Below are 19942 nucleotides of genomic sequence, written 5' to 3' on the forward strand. Positions count from 1 at the left end.
CTGGCTTGGATCAAGCAGACTAGAAGTAGGAGTCCTGTCGTGGGAAGTGTGTAGGTAGAGGCTGGCAGGCTGTCACAGACCTGCCTACTGTAGTGGAGAATGTGCAGAGGGTTAAGCAGAATTGCTTCCGAATTGTTGCAAAACGTCCTCAGATCTCTTTCTTTACTGTCTTTCTGGAAGTCCCAGTGACCTCTGAATTATCTCCCTCCCTTGAGTTCCTTTCCTTCTGAAAAGGAAAGCCTGGAGCAGAGTAGGTTTGGGGGTTTTGTTTTTGTTTCCATGCTTATCTCCTGTGGGGAGGAAGAGATGAGCAGCATGGACTGCCTGCAGTATAGTGTACCATGAGGACTCTCATGACCCACTGACCCTGCTGGGAAACCACTGGAGGAGGATGTGTCTGAAGCACCTAGTTTCTCATCTCTCTTTGTCTTTTTCCTCCATTGTGTGTGTGTGTGTGTGTGTGTTTAAGGAAAAATGATACCAAAATTAGCTAGTATACTTGAAAATAATAGTTTCTTAATTAACAAGTCCAAAAGATTGAAGCAATACCATAGGAGAAATGCTCTAATCCCCTGTTGGGAGAGTCAGTCAGAACAAACCCTCAAGTAGGTGGAAGTATATTCTACAAAGAAAAGACCTCTAACTTCAGTTCCAGTAGATTTTATAGTTGACTTTTCTCATTCTTTTATATTTTAAAAGTACATATTAAGATGAAGTTTTTACTTACTTTGCACCCTAAAATGTCATATCAGGAATTACATATTATAGATATTTTTGCTATGCCAAAATTTCTTACATGACAACCTCAGTAAAATGTATCACAGTCTTTAGGAATCGATGCCATATGGCATCTCTTCTTAAAGTTTTCCATTAGCAACTGGGTGTGGCAGCTTACACCTATAACCCCAGCACTTGGGAGCCTCAAGGAGGAGAACTGTGACTTTGAGACTAACCTAGACTTCATAATAAGACTATCTCAAAAAAAACGAAAGAAAGAAAAGAAAAAGTGAGGCCTAGTGGCACATGCCTTAATCCCAGCACTTGGGAAGTGGAGGTAGAAAGCTCAGGACTTCAGTGTCATCCTTAGCTACAGAGTAGGTAAGTATGAGGCCAGGCTGGGCTACAGGAGACCTCACCTTAAAAAAAAAAAAAAAAAAAAGTCACTTTTTTTAAAAGATTTTATATAATTTTATTTCATATGCATTGATGTTTATTCTGCATTCATGCCTGTGTGAGGGTGTCAGATCCCCGGGAACTGTAGTTACAGATAATTGTAAACTACCATGTGGGTGCTGAGAATTGAACCCAAGTCTTCTAGAAGAGCAGCTGGTTCTCTTAACTGCTGAGCCACCATCTCTCCAGCTCCCCCTCTTTTTTTCTCTTTTTTTAAACATGCCAACTTAGTCTTTTATCTCATTGTTAGCTGAGGAAAGGAAGTCAAGGGAGGTTGGACCAAGTTACAGCCCAGAGAGCCTTAGGCACTCGTGACTCAAATACCTTCAGTCATTAAATTCTTGAAAAGCACTGGAAGGCTGGGACTTCTCTTTTGTTTTGTTTCACTCCCCACCCCCACCCCCCCAGACAGGGTTTCTCTGTGTAACAGTCCTGACTGTCCTGAAATTTGCTCTGTAGACCAGCCTGGCCTCAAATTCACAGAGATCCCCATGCCTCTGCCTCCCAAGTGTTGGAATTAAAGGTGTGTAGCACCACCACCCAGCAAGGCTGGAACTTTTGAATCATCAACCTTAAAAAACAGTTACTTTGAATTGAAAAATTCAAGATGTCCTGTGAGTAAGATCGTTTTCCATTGAGTTTATCTCAGTGGTTGAGCTCTTGCCTAGAAATCATAAGGCCCTAGGTTCAGTGCCCAGCACCAGAAGGAGGGAAAAAGATGAATTTCTTTGCTTTGTCATAAGTATATGATGCCTGTGTTTTAAACACCAAAATTAACTAGACCTTGTTCTAATCATCTCATTGAACTTAGCACAGCCGTTCTAAAGCCATTGAGCCTCTTTTACACTCTGTCAAATATATTTTTATGAACTTATCAACTACCAAAATTGAACAATCCATGACAAAGTTAGAACTAGAAAAATAATTAGCTTTAAGCCTTCTTTAAGCGCTCAAGTGGCTCTGTGCTTGACTTCGTGTGGTTTGATACATGCTTAATTTTTCTGCTTTGGAAGAGTAATAGTTACGGTTGATTCTGTCAGTTCTAGAAGCTGAGGATTTGGGTTTATTACTGTTTTCCCTGGGAGAACAAGTATGTAGATGGCATTTGGAGCTCTTTTTTATTTTTAAGACATTCAACAAATCGTCTCCATGTAGTTTTAAAATGCTCCTTTGGGTAATTTTTTGTGATTTAAAGCTCCAGTAACTTTTATTTTTAATGGTACCGTAGAGCTGGACATGGTGACTTGAACCTATAATTCTGGCACTTGGGAAGTAGACAGGAGGTCAGTAATTCAAGGCCAATCTGAGAAACATGTGACCCTGTCTTAAAAACAAATAGGGGTGGAGGAGCAGGGAAGATGACTACGTGGGAAGAGCACTCACTGGCTGTGCAAACATGAAGACCCCAGTTTAAATCCCCAGTGCCCACATCAGAAGCCAAGTGTGGTGGGATTGTGTTCCCCAAAATATTGTGCACTTCAGTAAACTTATCTGGGGTCAGAGAACAGAATAGACACAATATTAAACATAGAGGTTAGGCAATAAATAAACACACCTTTAATCCTAGCATTCTAGAGGCAGAGATCCACCTGGATCTCTGTGAGTTCAAGGCCACACTGGAAACAGCCAAGCTTGGTGACTCACGCCTTTAATCCCAGAAGTAATGGCAGGAGGCAAAAAGGTATTTAAGGCATGAGGATGAGGAACTATGGTTGGTTAAGCTTTCAGGCTTTTGAGCAGCACCGGTCAGCAGAGAGGCATCCAGTCTAAGGAAACAGGATCACCTGAGGAATTGGCGAGGTGAGGAAGCTGTGGCTTGTTCTGCTTCTCTGATCTTCCAGTTCACCCCAATACCTGGCTCCAAGTTTGTTTTTATTAATAAGAACTTTTAAGATTCGTGCTACAGCCAAGTTGGGCCACACATGCCTGTAACCCCAGTACTATAGGGATAGGGACAGGACTGGAGCTTGCTGGCTGCCAGCCTAGCCCCAGGTTTTGTGAGAGACCCTGTCTCAGGGGAATAAAGTAGGTTCATTAGAGCAGAACACCCAACATGATGGTGATTTCACTCTGGATGGTGATCACATGGATCACGGGATCAAGTGGCCTTTGCCAACTTAATCATACTCAATCTGGATTTTACAGTATGTCTACACCCAAAACAATTTCCCAAAGAAGTGATAGAATATCTCCACATTTTCCTGTTTCTTGTGTCTATCTTAAAATGTCTTGAAGAAGGATCACTGGTTGTCTTTTATGTGGGGTTATCTGACTACTTTATTACCTTGCTGGAATCAGAAGTGTGTAGGAAGTTTTACTCTGTTGAAACCCAGCTGACGACTTTAGTTCTCCTTCGTTCAGTTTGTAATAAGTACTCCATACATTGCTTTTTTAAAAGCTCAGTCAAGTCTCCTTTTACTCCACGTAGTTTTGGCTTGTTCCCTTTCTGTATCCCTACAGCCTAGCACATTATCTAAAACACACAGGAGGTGCTAAGAATGTGTTTGAATAAATGAGCTAAAAATGAGTGCTGTGTTTGACTTTTGAAGATTCCCAGATGAAAGAAATCTGGCTGTTCACAGCAAAGTTCATGTAAGAGATTTTCCAAGTCATCGTTTATGTGCTCTATTGATCTAGTAATCTGGCTTGTTTTTTTCTAATATTGGACATAATGCATAAATTTCCTAATTAAGGAACTATACGAATTTTGCCTCCATCTCCTAAGGGTCTCCATAAGAATCTGTTTTAAAGCTGCACCCTTCAAACACCAATGCAAAACATCTAAAAGCATTCTGCCTGCAGTACATTGTTGAGGGTGTTAAAGGTGAAGGGTGGATATCTGTAAAAGAATAGCATTCTTTATATTGCTGGTCTTGATGTTGTGGTATGGAGTGTACCATTCAAAATGCCAGCTCTTAAGAAGGCATTCTGAAGAGTACCTTACAATGCATATTTATTCAATAAATATTGAGCAAGTATCATCGTGTTAATTATTTGAACCAAAGATTAAAGTATTGCAGTTAAGGGCTGGCAAGATGGCTTAGCAGGTAAAGTCACTTGCCACCAAGCCAGACAACCTGAGTTAAATCTCTGGAACCCCCATGGTGGAGGGAGAGAACCAGCTATCCTAAGTTATCATCTGAGCCCCAAACCTGTGCACATGTGTGTGCACACACACACAATAAATAAATAAGAAATCCAATAAAATGTTTTTTAAAATAATTGCAGTTAAGATTATCTGGAACTAAAAAAGGAAAAAGCTGAAGTTGATAGCTTTGAACATTTGTTTGAGCATTTGTTATACCTCCTATAATTGTAATTATTTCTGTTAGGAGAAAGCATGGATTTTTGTTCCTAAGTTAGTTTCATTCATATTTTAAAATAGTTTCCCATATCTAAGAATTAGTTAAGAGAGTACAGTATTCAAATTACATAGATAACTTACCCCTAAATAAATGAGCTGTGGCATTAGGAAGGTTTTCTGTGATGAGGCCGTGTAAACAGTGGGCCTGTCAGCTGCTACACCACTGGCATTCTTCAAAGTGGTCTGTCTATTTGAGGATACACGCAAGTGGTCTCTGGAGGCCAGCCAGTTTTATTCTTTGACATGAAGTTGTACCGTGGCTTGCCAGTTGTTGCTTACATTTCACTGTGCTCAGTCCGCCCAGCACAGTAAGAACGCTTGGCAGATGCGGTCCTTTCCTCCGGACGCTGGAAGCCAGCCGCTGGGGAACAGTGCAGGCCTCAGCCGACGCGAGGCCCTATTCATTGGACAAAGCTGGGGAACAGTGGTGGTGGTGGTGGTCTATAAAGTATGTTCTGTAAACTGTATCTGTAAAGTGCAGAGCGTATTTCTGTGTTTGGACACGACTGTCTCTTTATTCCTTTCTCTTCCCATTCTCATGTATATTACTTACCTTGAGGTGGGGGTTAGGTTAGGAATGAAAATTGAAACTGTGCTTTAAATAGGGAGATGTGTTCTGTTAATTGGGACTTTAATACGGCCACTTAGCGAACAACTGTTTAATACCAACTGGCTCTAGTTCCAGGTAAGGTGCTGGGAACACTAGTGTAACCTTCAAAGACCTGATCTTTTGGAGAGAAAGACAAGAGGCTACCCTCCTTTGAGTCCCTGGGCTAGTTGCCGTGTACTGAGAGGTTTGTGAAGGCTTCTTTCTAGAGGAATCTGGGACACAAACACTGCATCTTTTACTAATAGAGCCACTGTAGACTTTTCAGAAGAGGCACACTCAGGATTAAAAACTCATCCCTGAAGCTGTGTGTGGGATGACTTTAGGCACAGAGATCGGCCAGAAAGCCATGCCTTCTTGTCTTGTTAGAATAAGGAATGACTTGTGGTCAAAGGTCAGCTCCTATTTAAATGTGTCATTATTTAGGGCCCTATGACCTCAATGCTACCAGATTACAAGCAAACATTTATTGTGGTTTGTTTTTAATGTGTCTTTAATATTTCCATCACTATAATGATGTAATTACTATTTTAAGTTTTTCATTACGCAATCTTTTCAAATATTTATTTTAGAGATACCTTATTTCTTGTGTATCTATACCAATTTGTAGGTTATAAGAACTTATATCAGTCATTCTCATTCCTAGTGAATTAGTCTCATCAAAACTTTCCATTTCTGTTGCATTTTCAGCATCTGCTTTGCAGAAAGTGACATGATACGGGGCCTTCTGTACCTGCCGGTCTGAAGGCATGTTTAAGTGGAGAGAAATTACAGCCAGAGCACAGAGGCTGAGAAAAAGTACGGCTTGAGTTTGGGTTAGTCAAACATTGTCCAGAGGACCTTTCTAGCTATAGCAAGGCAAGATTTAGAATCGAACTTTTTTCCCCCTTTCCATTTAGAAAGCTGGTATGCCACAAAAATGTAGAGTATGTGGTGTCCTGTCTGCTGCTGAAAACTGAGCTTTAGTGTCTGGATCCTGGAGACTTCAGAGGAATGTACAGGATTAAACGTTTAAAATAAAAGCAGCTAAGATACCAAACTTTTAGGACATTGACCTAAATGTTTGGAATTTGCCCCTCCTCCCCTTTTGGGGTGGCAATAAAGCACAAAAACACAAAGCACTTTGAGATTTAGAAGATAGCTTGACCTACTTGCAGGGACTGTGGAATGCTCCTGGTTTCATTTAGAGTGGCTAAGTTCCTGATTCCCTCATGAAAATCCCCATATCTCCCATGAGATCCTGCACTGCTGTTGGAGGAGAGAGGCCTGGAATTCTTTTATATCCTGCAGCTTTGGCTGTCTCTTTCCATTTGGAATAATGATCAGTTCTGTGGGTTTTCTGTCCTTCAGCAGCCATTTACTGTAACACATGCTGTTTGTCTTATACCACATGAGATTCAGAAAGGATGCATACAAACACAGAAACACTGCAGTCAAGCGGAAGTGCTGAGAGAATACAGGAAGAAGTTACGGCTTCCATTTTGAAGTGGAGAGTAGAGAGTCGGAAGACATCAGTAGAAAAGTCTGAGCTGGGCCAAAGACAGAATACACCTTTGCTAAGGCAAAAATATAAAAATAGAAGTTCTGGACTGGCCCCGGGGTTAAAAATGTGTATTGCTCTTCCAGAAAACCCGAGATCAGTTTCCAGCACCCACATCAAGTGGTTCACAACCTCCTATAATTTCTGCTCCAAGGGGAATCTGGTGTCTCTGACCTCTGTAGACACTACAGTCACACACATGTAAATAAAAATAAATCTAAAATAATATTAGAGAGAGAGACCTATTAAAAGAAGAGAAAATATGGACTGGAGAGATAACTCGGCAGTTAAGAGCATTTGCTTCTCAAAGAACCTAGGTTTGGTCTCCAGCACACATGGCAGTTCACAGCCATCTGTAACTCCAGTTCTAAGGTACACTAACAGGAATAATGGGAGTGGCAGAGAAATAGTGGTAGATAAGACAAAGAACCCTGATCGGCTTCTGGAAAGTCTGAACTTTATTCCAAAGGTAGCACAAACGGCACACTCAGCCCTCTTCCACCTCTCCTTAATAAGCACTAAAGAACTATGTAATACACTTCGCCTTACTTCCCTAATCCTCAGATAATCTTTAAAGAAAAAGAAGGTACTTCTGGAGCTCTCGATGCTACTCACATCCACAGTTATTGCTGCTTTTCCTTATTTGGAGAGATGGGTAGAAAATGGCAGCCCATAAAACCTTTTCTAGGACCTAGATAAAAATTGGATGATGTTTTCTATCTACATCTATCTCTCTACTTACCTAGCCGCTCATTCTCAGCCAGATTCTTGCTTGGTCTCATATATAGAAATAAGACACAGTCCCTGCCACTAGTGAGCAACCCAGTAGGGAATTCGACTGTAACCTGAGAATGAGTGTGTGTGTGTGTGTGTGTGTGTGTGTGTGTGTGTGTATGCTTAGAGAAAAATATATACAAGGCATATCTGAGGATCAATAAGTTTGGGGGGTGGACTTAAACACTCCCCAGAGGCAAGAGTGTTTAAAGATGGGTGAGGAAGACCAGGGATATAACTCAGCAGTAGAGTATCTAGCATGTATGAGACCCTGGGTTTGTGCTCCAACACTAGAGAAGGGAACAAATAACCCAATATGAGAGAAGTGGGAAACTTCGTTCAGTTATGTGGCTATACCACATCTTGTTTGCCCATTAATTAGATGGTAAACATTTGCGTTGTTTCCACTTTGGAGCTGTTATGAACAGTACAGTATAAGCATGTGTTCTGGTCTCTATAGACATGTGTTTTATTTCCACCGACTATCTCATTAGGAGTATATATGCTGGCTTATGTGATGACTCTTTGTTTTGCTCTTTGAGAAACTCCCAGGTTGTTTTCCAAGCTAGTTATTCCATCTTAGACTCATAATGATCCTAGTAGACGTGAAGTATTAGGGTTTTATATATTATTATCTAATGAGTAATGATGTTGGACATGTTTCATGTATGTATTGGCCATTTGTGTATCATCTTTGGAGAAATGTCTATGTGAATCTCTTGCCCATTTTTAAAGGTTTTTAAAGGAGTTCAAAGCCAGGCAGTAGTGGCGCACGCACTTTAAGCAGAAGTGCTAAGAGAATACAAGAAGAAGTTGTGGCTTCCATTTTGAGGTGGAGACTAGAGAGTAGCACTCAGGAGGCAGAGCCAGGCAGATCTCTGTGAGTTTAGGCCAGCCTGGTCTACAGAGTGAGTTCCAGGACAGGCACTAAAACTACAGAGAAACACTGTCTCGAAAAGTCAACAAAAAAAGAAATTTAAAAAAAAAAAAGAGTTATATATATATTCTAGATACAAGTTTCTTCCCAGATACGTAATATGAACACAAGTTCCCCTACTCTGTGTAATTTTCCCCTTCCTCCCTTCTTCCTCTCTCTCTCTTCTGCCCTTCCTCCCTCCCTCCTCTTCCTTCCTGTTGGTGTCTACCCAAGGTCTTGCTGTGTAGCAGTGCTATCCTCAGCCTCCAGAGTACCAGAGTTACAGGTGTGTGTCACCGTGCCTGGCATTTTCTTTTTACTTTCTTGAAGATATGCTTTGAAGCATACAAGTTTTCTTTTTTATTTTTACTTTTACCACACTATTTTGTTTTCTTGTTTTACATTAATTGTTAGAACTAACCATTGCCCAACTCAGGGACGACACAACCATTGATTTCTATTATCAGATTTGTCGTAGTTCTGCAGTAAGGATATAGCTCAGTGTTAGAGCATGCTTGAGACCCTGGGTTTGATTGTCAGCAGTGAATAATACAGGGTCTCATAGTTTTTAGCTCTTACATTTAGATCTTTTGTGCATTTTAGTTTATCTTTGTGTATAGTGTGAAACAAGTGTCCACTTTGTTTTTGTTGTTGTTTTTCATGTGTGTCCACTTGTCACAACCCTGTTTGTTCTTTCCTCCATTGAACTGTTTGGACAACCTTTGTCAATATTAATTGACCTCTTAATATAAAGATTTCTTTCTGACCTTTCAGACCAATTCCATTCATCTATAGCTTTGCTCTTAACTAGGTACTACACTATCTTGATTACTATAATTTTGTAATTTGCTAAGACTATTTTTGGCCACTCATAAGCCGCTTATGTTTCCATGTGAATTTTAGGGTCCCCACATCAATTCTGCAAGAAATCCAACTGAGGTTTTCATAGGGATTACATTAAATCTGTAGGTCAATTTGGGGAGTACTTCCATCTTAACAATATTAAAATTTCTGATCCATGAGCTTAAATAGACTGCATAAAATTAGTCATTTTAATAATGTGACTGATTTTTAATAACATAACTAATTTCCATTTATTCTGGTACTTTTTAATTTCTTTCAGTGATGTTTTATAGTTTTCAGCATACGACTCTTGCTTAATTAAATTTATCCCTTAATACTTTAGTCTCTTTCTTGCAAATAGGGGTTTTTTTTAATGTCAGATTTAGAATAGTCATTACAATTGATTTTTGTATAGTGATCTTGTATCTTGCAGTCTCACTAAACTGATACATTCCTTTCTTCTTTTTGTTTGTCTACAGCAAGTTCCCATGTAGTTCACACTGGCCTCAAGCTTACTGTGTAGCTAAGGATGGCTTTGACTTCTTGTTCCTCCTGACCTCATGTCTCAAGTACTGAAATTACAAGTATATTCCACCACATTCAGCAGTTTTATGACATGCTAGGAATTGAACCCAAGGCACCTTGCATGCTAGGCAAACACTCTGCCATCTGAGCCCTGGCATATTACTTCTGATAGATATTCATATGATTCCTTGGGCTTCTCAAACTACAAGATTATATCATCTATACATAGAATAGTTTTACTTCTTTCTAGTTGGGATGTTTTTATTTGTTCCTGTTTCCACATTTCCATGGCTAGTGCACAAGTATAAGGTAGAATAAAGATTGTGATAATGAAAGTTTTTGTATTATGACATTAAGAAGGAAGCATCTACTTTGTTGTCATCAAGTATGTTAGCTCTTGGTTTGATATAGAAGCTATCAGACTGAGAATGTTCACTTCTGTCCCAAATTTGTTGGGTGTTGTCATGGAAAGGCATTAGATTTTATCAGATACATTTTCCACAAATTTGAGAAGATCATGTGAGATTGTTTTTTCTTTTGTATTTTGTTAGCATCATATGCTGATTAATTTTCAGATATTAAACCAACCTTGCATTCTTCAGATAAACCCAAGTTGTTATGACATATCATTATATTTATAATGTTTAAAGTGTCACTAGGTTCTATTGCTAATGACTTTTTTTTTCACTTGTATTCAAGTAGTATTAGTCTTTAGTTTTCTTAAATGTATTTGGTTTGGTTGTCTAGGTATCATAGCTTCTACAAAATTCAAGATAGAAGTGTTCCCTCTTCCCTTCTACTTTTTAGAAGAGCTTGCAAAAGATTGGTAGTAATACTTTGGTTTAATTAATATTAAGCATTTGGTAGAATTTATCAGTGAACCCATCTAGTCCTGTGTTTTTCTGCAAGAGAATTTAATTAGTTGATTATTTAGCAGCTAGCTAGTTAGTTTTATGCTAATAAAGATCAAACCCAAGGGCTTGTGCATGTTGGACAAGCACTACACAAAGCCAAATCCCAGCTGGAAAGTCTTAAAAGCCTTTGCTCCCTAGAGCTATATATTCTCTGCTTATTTTCCCCCACCCCACTTCCCCCTTCACTTCACTTCCCCCTCTCTCTCTTCCTCCCTGTCTGAAGCCTCCCACCCCCACTCTCTTGTACATTCTCTCTGTATATTTTTGTTTGTGTTTAATGCAGCTCTCTTCCTTATAAAAATGCTGCTGTATGTATGTGGTAGTTAGTAGTTTATTTAAACTCCTAGATATTCTTGATCCAAGTACTGTATGTAAGAAATTGAATATAATTGTAATCACCGTTTATATTGATTCTTGCCCTTGGCATTTCTTTAAGGATGTAGTTTTAACAAAACAAACCACTGCTTTACTTATTATCATCCTCAGAAACATCTGTATTTGTGACTTTCCTCATTGCCGTGATAAAACAGATCATGGAGGAAGGGTTTATTTTAGCTCCCAGCTTAAGGGGACAGTCTATCATGGTGGGAAAGTCATGGCAGTAGAAATACGAGGAAGCTTTGCATCTGCAGTCAGGAAGTAGAGGGAGATGAATACTGGTGTTTGGCTCACTTTTATTTTGTTCAGGTCAGAATCACAGCCTTCATTTGGAGTGGTTCCTTCAACCCCAACTAGCCCAATACAGAAATCCACAGACATATTCAAAGGTGTCCTAGCTGATTCAAGATGAGATCAGTTGGATAGTATTAACATCACACAATCCATTTACCTGTACTCTGTATGATTATAAGTATAAGTAGCAATATATATTTCTTTCCTAGGGCTGTTGTAATAAAGTACTTCAAATGGGTTGCATGATACAACAGAAACTAATTCTTTGACAATTGACAGTTTAGAGACTTAAAATGAAACTTCTGTCCACAGAACCATGCTTCTTCTGAGACACTGAGTAGGATCTGTTCTTGCTTCTGCCTGGCATTTAATGATGCCATCCATCTTTGGCATTCCTGTCTCTGCCCCTGTCACCACATAGTATTTCCCTTATTTGTCTTCACATTGCATTTTCTTCTTTTTAGGATACCAGCCATATTTGATTAGTGCCTTCCTTAACCTCAACTCAGTCATACTAACAAAGACTCTATTTCCAAATGAAGACCTATTCATAGATACCAGGGGTTAGGACCACAACATAATGTTGTGTAACCAGGCATTATGCTCTCTCTCTATCTCTTGAGTAAAGGCCTCATTTTAATAACATGGCTAATTTTTGTAGCTTTTGTGCAAGTTTCATGATATATTTCTGTCTTTAGAAAAATAGTGTCTTCTTTCCTTTATGTAAGAAACAAAGTATTATTGAACCCTAATGTGTTTTGCCCTCTAAACATATACTGGATACATTATATGTACATATATGTAATGGCAGGTGCTATATGCAATGTAAAACTGGAGTACTAATACAAGAAACAGAACAATATTTTGTTGGACTCTGTACAGTGGTCCCATCGCTAGTTTCAGTTCTGTTTTCAGTAATGCTCCCAAGTATTTTCTTGATCGACGGATGCTGTCGTCTCTAACTGTCACAATTCAGGTGTTTCTAGTGTCTGTCCTTTCTTAGTACTACGGTGTTGTGAATGTTAGCATTACTGGGGCAGGACTGGAGAATCTGGGTTCCTGTTTGAAAACAAAGCCCATTACCTAAACTAGTGCCACATTCCTCTGGCAAAGAAATGCTGGGACATAATTCATATTTGTCGCTCCAGTTGAGCTTTGGATTCCTGCCTTCCGTGCTCCTTCCTTGGCTCACATTTGCAGCGAAAGCATTGCTGAGTGTTAAGATTCCCATGCCTGCCTCACTCATTTCTACTTGTTTCAATTATGAAACGAGATTGAAATTTCTGATTAATTCTCTTTTCTTCTTCTTTAAAAATAATGCAGGACAGTCTAGAGCAGCTATGATACCTCCCAAGCATCCACGGCATCCCAAGGGAGCTTTGGATGATGCCATTGCCTTTGGAGAGAAGACAGACCAAGAAGTATTGAATGCTTCCCAACCCACACCACCCCCACTGCCAAAGAAAATGATACGAGCCAATACAGAGCCAATCTCCAAAGACCTTCAAAAAACCATGGAAAGTAGTCTTTGTGTCATGGCTAACCCCACCTATGATATTGACCCCAACTGGGATGCCAGCAGTGCTGGGTCTTCTATTAGCTGTGACCTCAAAGGACTGGACATTGAGTCTTGTGACTCCCTGGAGAGACCTTTGCACAAAGAGAGACCTGTTCCTTCAGCAGCAAACAGTATCTCCAGCTTAGCCACTCTCAGTATTAAGGACAGATTTTCCAACAGTATGGAGTCCCTCTCCAGCCGGCGTGGTCTCTCCTGTAGACAGGGTCGAAGCATCCAGAAGCCACAAAGACAAGCACTTTATCGAGGACTTGAAAATCGGGAAGAAGTGGTGGGTAAAATCCGAAGCCTTCATACAGATACCTTGAAGAAACTGGCTGTTAAATGTGAAGACCTCTTCATGGCTGGGCAGAAAGACCAACTCCGCTTTGGAGTGGACAGCTGGTCAGATTTCAGGCTAACCAGTGACAAACCGTGCTGCGAAGCTGGAGATGCAGTTTACTACACTGCCTCATATGCAAAAGATCCACTCAATAACTATGCGGTCAAGGTAAGAAAATAGGGAAAATCTCACCTTAATCTTTTTTTATTCCTTTCGTTTTGTTTTGTTTTGTTTTTTGAGACAGGGTTTCTCTGTGTAAGCCCTGTGCTATCTTGGAACTCACTCTGTAGCCCAGGCTGGCCTCAAAGGCACAGAGATCTACCTGTCTCTGCCTCCCGAATGCTGGGATTAAAGGTGTGCACCACCACCACCCAGTATTTTTTCAAATATTCTTTTGGTTTTTTGAGACAGGGTCTCACCATGTAGCTTTGGCTGGCTTGAAATCACTATATAGACCAGGCTGGCCTCAAACTCATAGAGATCTGGCTTTTTCCTTATGAGTGCTGGGATTAAAGGTATGTACCACCATGGCTGGCCTTACCTTAATCTTAGTCAACACCTAATTACTGAGGTGGATCCATTCTTCCTTCCCACTTTTTTCCTCCAGTTTCTCCATTGTGTGAAAGTGAGTAAGCTTCCTGCATTAGCAGATATGCCCTAATAAGCAGGTTTATTATTGAAAGGAAAAAATAGACAATAAGGAGAATAGGGAAACGAACATTCTGCGAGAGTCTAGAAGGACTGTGTATTAGTTACTTCTGTGGCCAGATACCTGTCAAGAAGCTTAAGTGTGGATAGTTGATTTTGGCTCACAGTAGGCAGAGATACAGTCCATCATGGTGGGGAAGACACAGCAGGCATGTGGGTTGGCTGGTCCCATTGTTCCTCAGTCAGGAAGCAGAGAGAGGTGAATGCTGATGCTCAGTTAACTTTCCTCCTCTTTCTCAGTGTGGGACCCTAGTCCATAAGACTGTGCTGCCCACACTCAGGGTGGGTCTTTCCTATTCTTTTAAACCTTTCTGCAAACACCCTCATTAAAAACAAAAAACAAAAAACCTCATAGTCATACCCAGAGGGGTGTTCCCATGATGTTTATAAACCCCTTCACATTGAGAATGAACATTGTCACAGACCTTAACTCAGACTCCTCTTAAAAGAAGTAGCCATTGAGCTTTGGCAGTTTGCCGTGGTTACCTATAAAAAACGAAACTGTTGTATACCTTTCATTCCTTGTTTCCATCTTTATCTCTACCATGTATGGGATCCTTGTTGCCCCTCCTCTATGACTTCTCCGATTCCTGGGAAACACGTTTATAGACAAAGATAACTGATATTTAATGCTCACACCATGCTCATAAGGTCAAGACCTTTTTCTCCATTTAACACATGAGGAAGGTTTTGCTCAGTGAGGTAACTAACTTGCTTGAGGTCACTTAGCCACAAGTAGAGCTAGGATTTAAGCATAGATATCAGGCCAGCAAAATTGCTCATTGAACAAAGGCACTTGCCAGCATGCCTGATGACTAAGTTTGATGAATTCAATCCCTGGGATCCAGCTAGTGGAAGGAGGATATGGACTCCTGTAGTTTGACACACACACCCCAATAATTGTAATTTTAAAAAACCTCAGGTATTTCTGACTGTGTAGATAGGCCAAGATAAGCTTCGTCTATCTTATTGTCTGTTGCTTTTTAAATGCATGTCAACCATTCCAGACAGCACACTACTTTGAGAGACACAGACCACTTGACATTAAGGATTCCTGTCTGGTTATACTCACTGTAACAGAGTGTCACACACAAGTCTCATGAGTGTAACAACTATGGCATGCACTAAGATCTCCAAAAGATTTGCTTTCTGATCCTGACTTTACCACTTGGAAGCTTTGTTAGTAATAATACCTGTCTTTGGGGCTATTGTGTGGCTAAGTGAGCTGTCTTTGGCTGCTTCCTTACTTTAAGAGAGTTAAAAAATCTTTGGGTCTCAAAGATGTTTTTTTCCTCTTCTTTCAGATGCTTAAAATGATAAGCCATGTACTTTATGGGACTAAGGTGATGATCAAGTGAGATAATCCAAGTGAAAGGTCTTAAAAGCACAAAGCTCAGTATAATGTTCTCCATTCCCATAACCTCCTTTTACTGAGTCTATTCACTGATTCAAAATCAATTAACATATCTTAATGACTTTTACATGTTAATTTGGCTTAGAAAGACCAGATGGTGTCTTAGTAAATTAATGGATAAGGTAAACAATTGCCTTACCTGCCTATCAAGACATATATGTTGGACCAGCTCTTTAGCTGGCTGCTCTCTGCAGTTGTAACACTTCCACTGCTGACAGTCTTGACCCTCTGCTGCAGCCCACATTTTTAAAATTAAACCAAGGGACAAACTGTAGAGAGAAGATATGGACTCAAGTTAATATATTACTATTGAGTATAAAAAGGCATTTTGAGATTCTGTGTAGCTCTCAAGAGCTATTATATCAATTGGGGTTATAGTACCTTATCTATCTTGGGTCTTTATTGCTACAGATCACAAGTACAGAATGAGTACCTATTTCAGAAAGGGGCATAAAAGTATCTGTTCTTTCAAAACAATTGAGAATTGGGGCTTGACTAACTTTATGTATTATTGCCACGCAATCTTGTCTCTTTCCTAAATCAATGGTGTAGTATTGATTTCTTTGCTTGTAATAATACAAAAGCAATCTCAAAAGAACAGGTGGCGAGTGATTATGTACTGGGAGTTGTTGGCAGGTTTGGGAAAGGGTGCTTTATACTAAATGCTGAATACAAATGTCTCTTTGAAGGTTTTCTGGGCATTTCCAGAAGTACCTAATTGATTATACAACCTTACAGGAGTAAATTCTGAGAACTCTGAAAACCCTACATTTGCAGAGATGGGCAAAAGAAACCAACAGTTGGCCCAAACAACTCCTTTTCTAGTGTTTGTCTTAACATAGCCCTTTTCCATATTAGTGGAATCTATTAGTAGCCTAATAGATAGGACTTGTCTCTTAAAATATTGCAAAAGAAAGCCAATTTGAAAGGTAAAGGACCATACCTACTTATTCACTGTAGTGGTAAACTATCAAAATATTTACTTTGTGTTGACTTTTTCAGACTGCCATAACAAAGTATCATAGCTTCTGTGGCTTAAATAATAGGATTTGTGTATATGTGTTGTTGGGAATTGAACTTAGGGTCTTGTGTGTGCTAGACAAGCATCCTACTACCAACAATAGAAATTTTCTCATGTTTCTGGAAGCTGAAAAGTCCAAAGTCAGAGTTCTAACTTGGTTATTTTCTGATAAGGGCTGTTCTTTCTGAGTCCTCACACTGTGATGAGTTTCACTAAGAGATAACAAATATTCTGGTGTCTTTTCTTAAAATGACACTGGTCCTGCTGTATCCAGGTCCCAACCATATAACTTATTTAACTTTAAGTATCTTTCTTTGTAGGCTGTATCTTCAAATATGGTCTCATGGTACTTTAAAGCTTCAGCATGTAAATTGGAAGGCACAATTTAGTTCATAGGATTCCATCCTCCTTCCCTCACTCTCAAACTCATCTTTGTCACAGGCAAATACATCCCAATCACCTTAAAAGTCTTATTCCCAAGGATCCACTCTGAAGTCCTCACTTAAAGTCTTATCTACATATTATCTAAATGAGATACAGATGAGACTTAAGGTGTAATTCATCTTAATGCAACATTGTTATCTGTGACCCCGGTAAAGCCAGACAACTTACTTGCTTTCCAAATATTGTGCACAGGCATAGGATAGACATTCCATCCTGAAATATGAGAAATCAGAAGGAAGAAAGGAGGAAAGATGGGTACAGAAATCCAAGTCTAACAAGTCTTAAATGCCCTTAACTCATATGTCTCAAAAAGGTACCCTCATTTGATACTGTCACTCATATGGTTCCACAAAAAGGTTCTCCCACCCTGAAGCGCTATTCATTGCCCCCTGTACCCCCCAGCTCTCCAAGTCTAGAGAGGAGGCTCATCATTTGACATCTAGAAGAAAACAGCCCTACCCATTGGACCCTTAGTAAGAACAGCATTGATATCTTTTTTTTTTTTAAATGCCAAATGTCGTTTATTAAAGGAGGGAGGAGGTCTTAAATACAGGCTTACAGCACAATGGGAGAACCCTGGAGGGCAGAAGTTCGCTACAGATGTTTTACAATCTTGCATCTAAGCTGTTAACACCCATTATGCAGGATACATAAACAAGGAATTTCCCTTAAGCATTCAGGAGGGTGAAACCCAGGAGGGAATTAGCATAGGGAGAATATCAAGATCAAGGTCAGCAAGCAAGGCAACAGTTATCCAAAATGGGGGCCAGGGCCCTACAGGTCCCCCTTTTACTAATAAATGAGCTTCTGACTTAGGTTGCATAGGACATCAGCAGGTCACCTTACCCATCATGGAGACCCCTGCCCAGGCCACACATGTGCTTTGTCTTAGATTGGTGAGCGCCCCCCAGGTATTACCCGTCTATATCTTTTTTTTAAAGTTTTTAAGAAATATGTAAGTGGTATGTGTGTGCCTACATGAGTTTATGTGCATTCCATGTGTGTGAGTGCCTGCAGAAGCCAGAAGAAGTTATTGGGTTCCCTGGAACTGGAGATATACAGATGGTTGTGAGCTAGCTACTATGAGTGTTGGGAACCAAAGCCAGGTCCTCTTTAAGAACAGTAAATGCTCTTAACCTCTTGGGCCATTTCTCCAGCAATACTCACAATCTCTTTATCACCCCCATGGCTTTCTTCTTTTTCCTTAAAAAATAATGCAGCCAAAGAGCTCTATGGAGCAGGCCTGTAGAATTCAAGGTATCTGGCAGTCTTTTCATGCTGTTCCACTTTCTTCATCCCCTTTGGACAAAGACTGTGCCCAAACTGGCAGTCTCCTGACTTCTGCTGACAAGTCTGTGAGCTATACCCATGACTTCCTTATCAAATGGCTATTTAGCACACACCCTTAGTGTCCTGTAAAGAGCAAGCTTCCAAGTCTGGTGTGGTGGTACATACCCGTAATCCTAGCACACAGGTGGCAGAGGCAGGAGAATCAGGAGTAAAAGCCATCCTCAGCCTGAGGCCAACCTAAGGCTACGTGAGACCTTATCTCGAAGCAAAACAGAAGATTAAACATCATGCCTTTTACATGAAGAGACCAAACAGTCTTCATCTCCTTTCCCCTTTCCTATTGTCCTATGAGCAGTGAGGAGAAACAAAGTACTCCTTCAACACCTGACTTGAACATCTCAACTAAAAATCCAACTTTACCTCTAGTACATTCTTTTCTCAACAAACCACTAGAACACAGTGCAGTCCAGTTCTCTGCCGCTTTATGACATGAGTCACCTTTCTAGTAGTTTCTAATAATGTGTTCTTCATTTCCATCAGAGACCTCACTGTCATCTCCTTTCACATCTGTATTTGCTGTAGCTGTCAGTTCATACTTATCCAGGCTTTTTCTAACATGTATCCCTAAATGCTTTCAGCATCTACCTAGTCCTAAGGCTGCTTCTAGAACATTCTTAATGATTGTTGGAATGGCACCCCCACACACACACACACACAGTTTTAGTTTACTTAAGCTGATAGACTCCATAGCTTAACAGAAATGTATTTCTTTTCTTCGAATTCTGGAGTCTGGAAAACCTAAGGGCAGGACTGTGGCTGACTTGATTTCTGGTAAAGGCTTTCACAGGCTTGTAGACAGCCACCTTTTCAGTGCATCCTGACATCACAGAGAAAGCAGGTGAGCCTTCAGGTGTCTCTTTACTACAAGGCCATCAATGACATTGTATCAGGCTCCTACTCATAACTTGTTTAAATTTAATTACCTCCTTATTGCCCTTATCTCCGGGTACAGTCATATTAGCAATTAGGACTTCGACATAAGAATTCAGAGAGACAACTCAATCCATAGCATGTGTCAATGTTGGCCTTTGTTGTAAAATGAGTGGTTTTAACTTGGGACTTTTTACTGAATTTGAAGGTTTTCTTGTCTCATTTATTCTAATTTTTCTTCATCATGAATGGCTTTATTTGTATTGACCTTAAACTAAAAGGCAGTGAAATACAGAATAAAGAGCTTTGGAGTCATCTGGACCCATGTTCTGAAATTTATCTCTATTGTTAAACAGGTCAAGGAACTTTTTTGGTTTTTACATCAGCAGAAGCTGGTTGCCATGCCTACTCTTAAAATTGTTACAATGTACTTGGTTATGTAGTGAAACTGCTTTCATAAACTGTAGAATGCATTTAAATACAATGAGGCAATTTATTGTTGTTAAAAATACTGGGAAAGTAGTCCACATTCTATAGGTTACTGATGTTTGTTTGTTTGTTTGTTTTTCAAGACAGGGTTTCTCTGTGTAGTTTTTGGTGCCTGTTCTGGATCTCGCTCTGTAGACCAGGCTGGCCTCGAACTCACAGAGATACACCTGACTCTGCCTTCCCAAGTGCTGGGATTAAAGGCGTGCACCACCACCACCACCACCACCACCACCACCCCGGCCTGATTATTATTCTTTAATATTGGACATTAGCCTTAGCATATTTAGATAGATTCTATACTTTAATATTTTCTTTCTCATTAGTTCAAAGATATAAGCATCTTTTTTCTCTTAAGATTATAGAAGAATGCTACAAAATGTAGCAATCTCAAGAATTTCAGTGATGCCAAAATTAGAAACA

The 19942-nt window shown here is 39.9% G+C and overlaps 1 protein-coding gene across 2 annotated transcripts in view; it reads left to right on the plus strand.

Annotated features, from left to right (window-relative positions):
• Window positions 1-19942, plus strand: part of Peak1 (pseudopodium enriched atypical kinase 1) — a 220323-nt gene that overhangs the window by 180085 nt on the left and 20296 nt on the right. For both annotated transcript variants that reach the window (XM_028865038.2, XM_028865040.2), the window contains one exon: window positions 12652-13394. In XM_028865038.2, coding sequence (XP_028720871.1) covers window positions 12652-13394 — 743 coding nt within the window. The remainder of the gene's footprint in view (window positions 1-12651; window positions 13395-19942) is intronic.

Source organism: Peromyscus leucopus, chromosome 7, assembly GCF_004664715.2.
Source record: "Peromyscus leucopus breed LL Stock chromosome 7, UCI_PerLeu_2.1, whole genome shotgun sequence".
NCBI lineage: Eukaryota > Metazoa > Chordata > Mammalia > Rodentia > Cricetidae > Peromyscus > Peromyscus leucopus.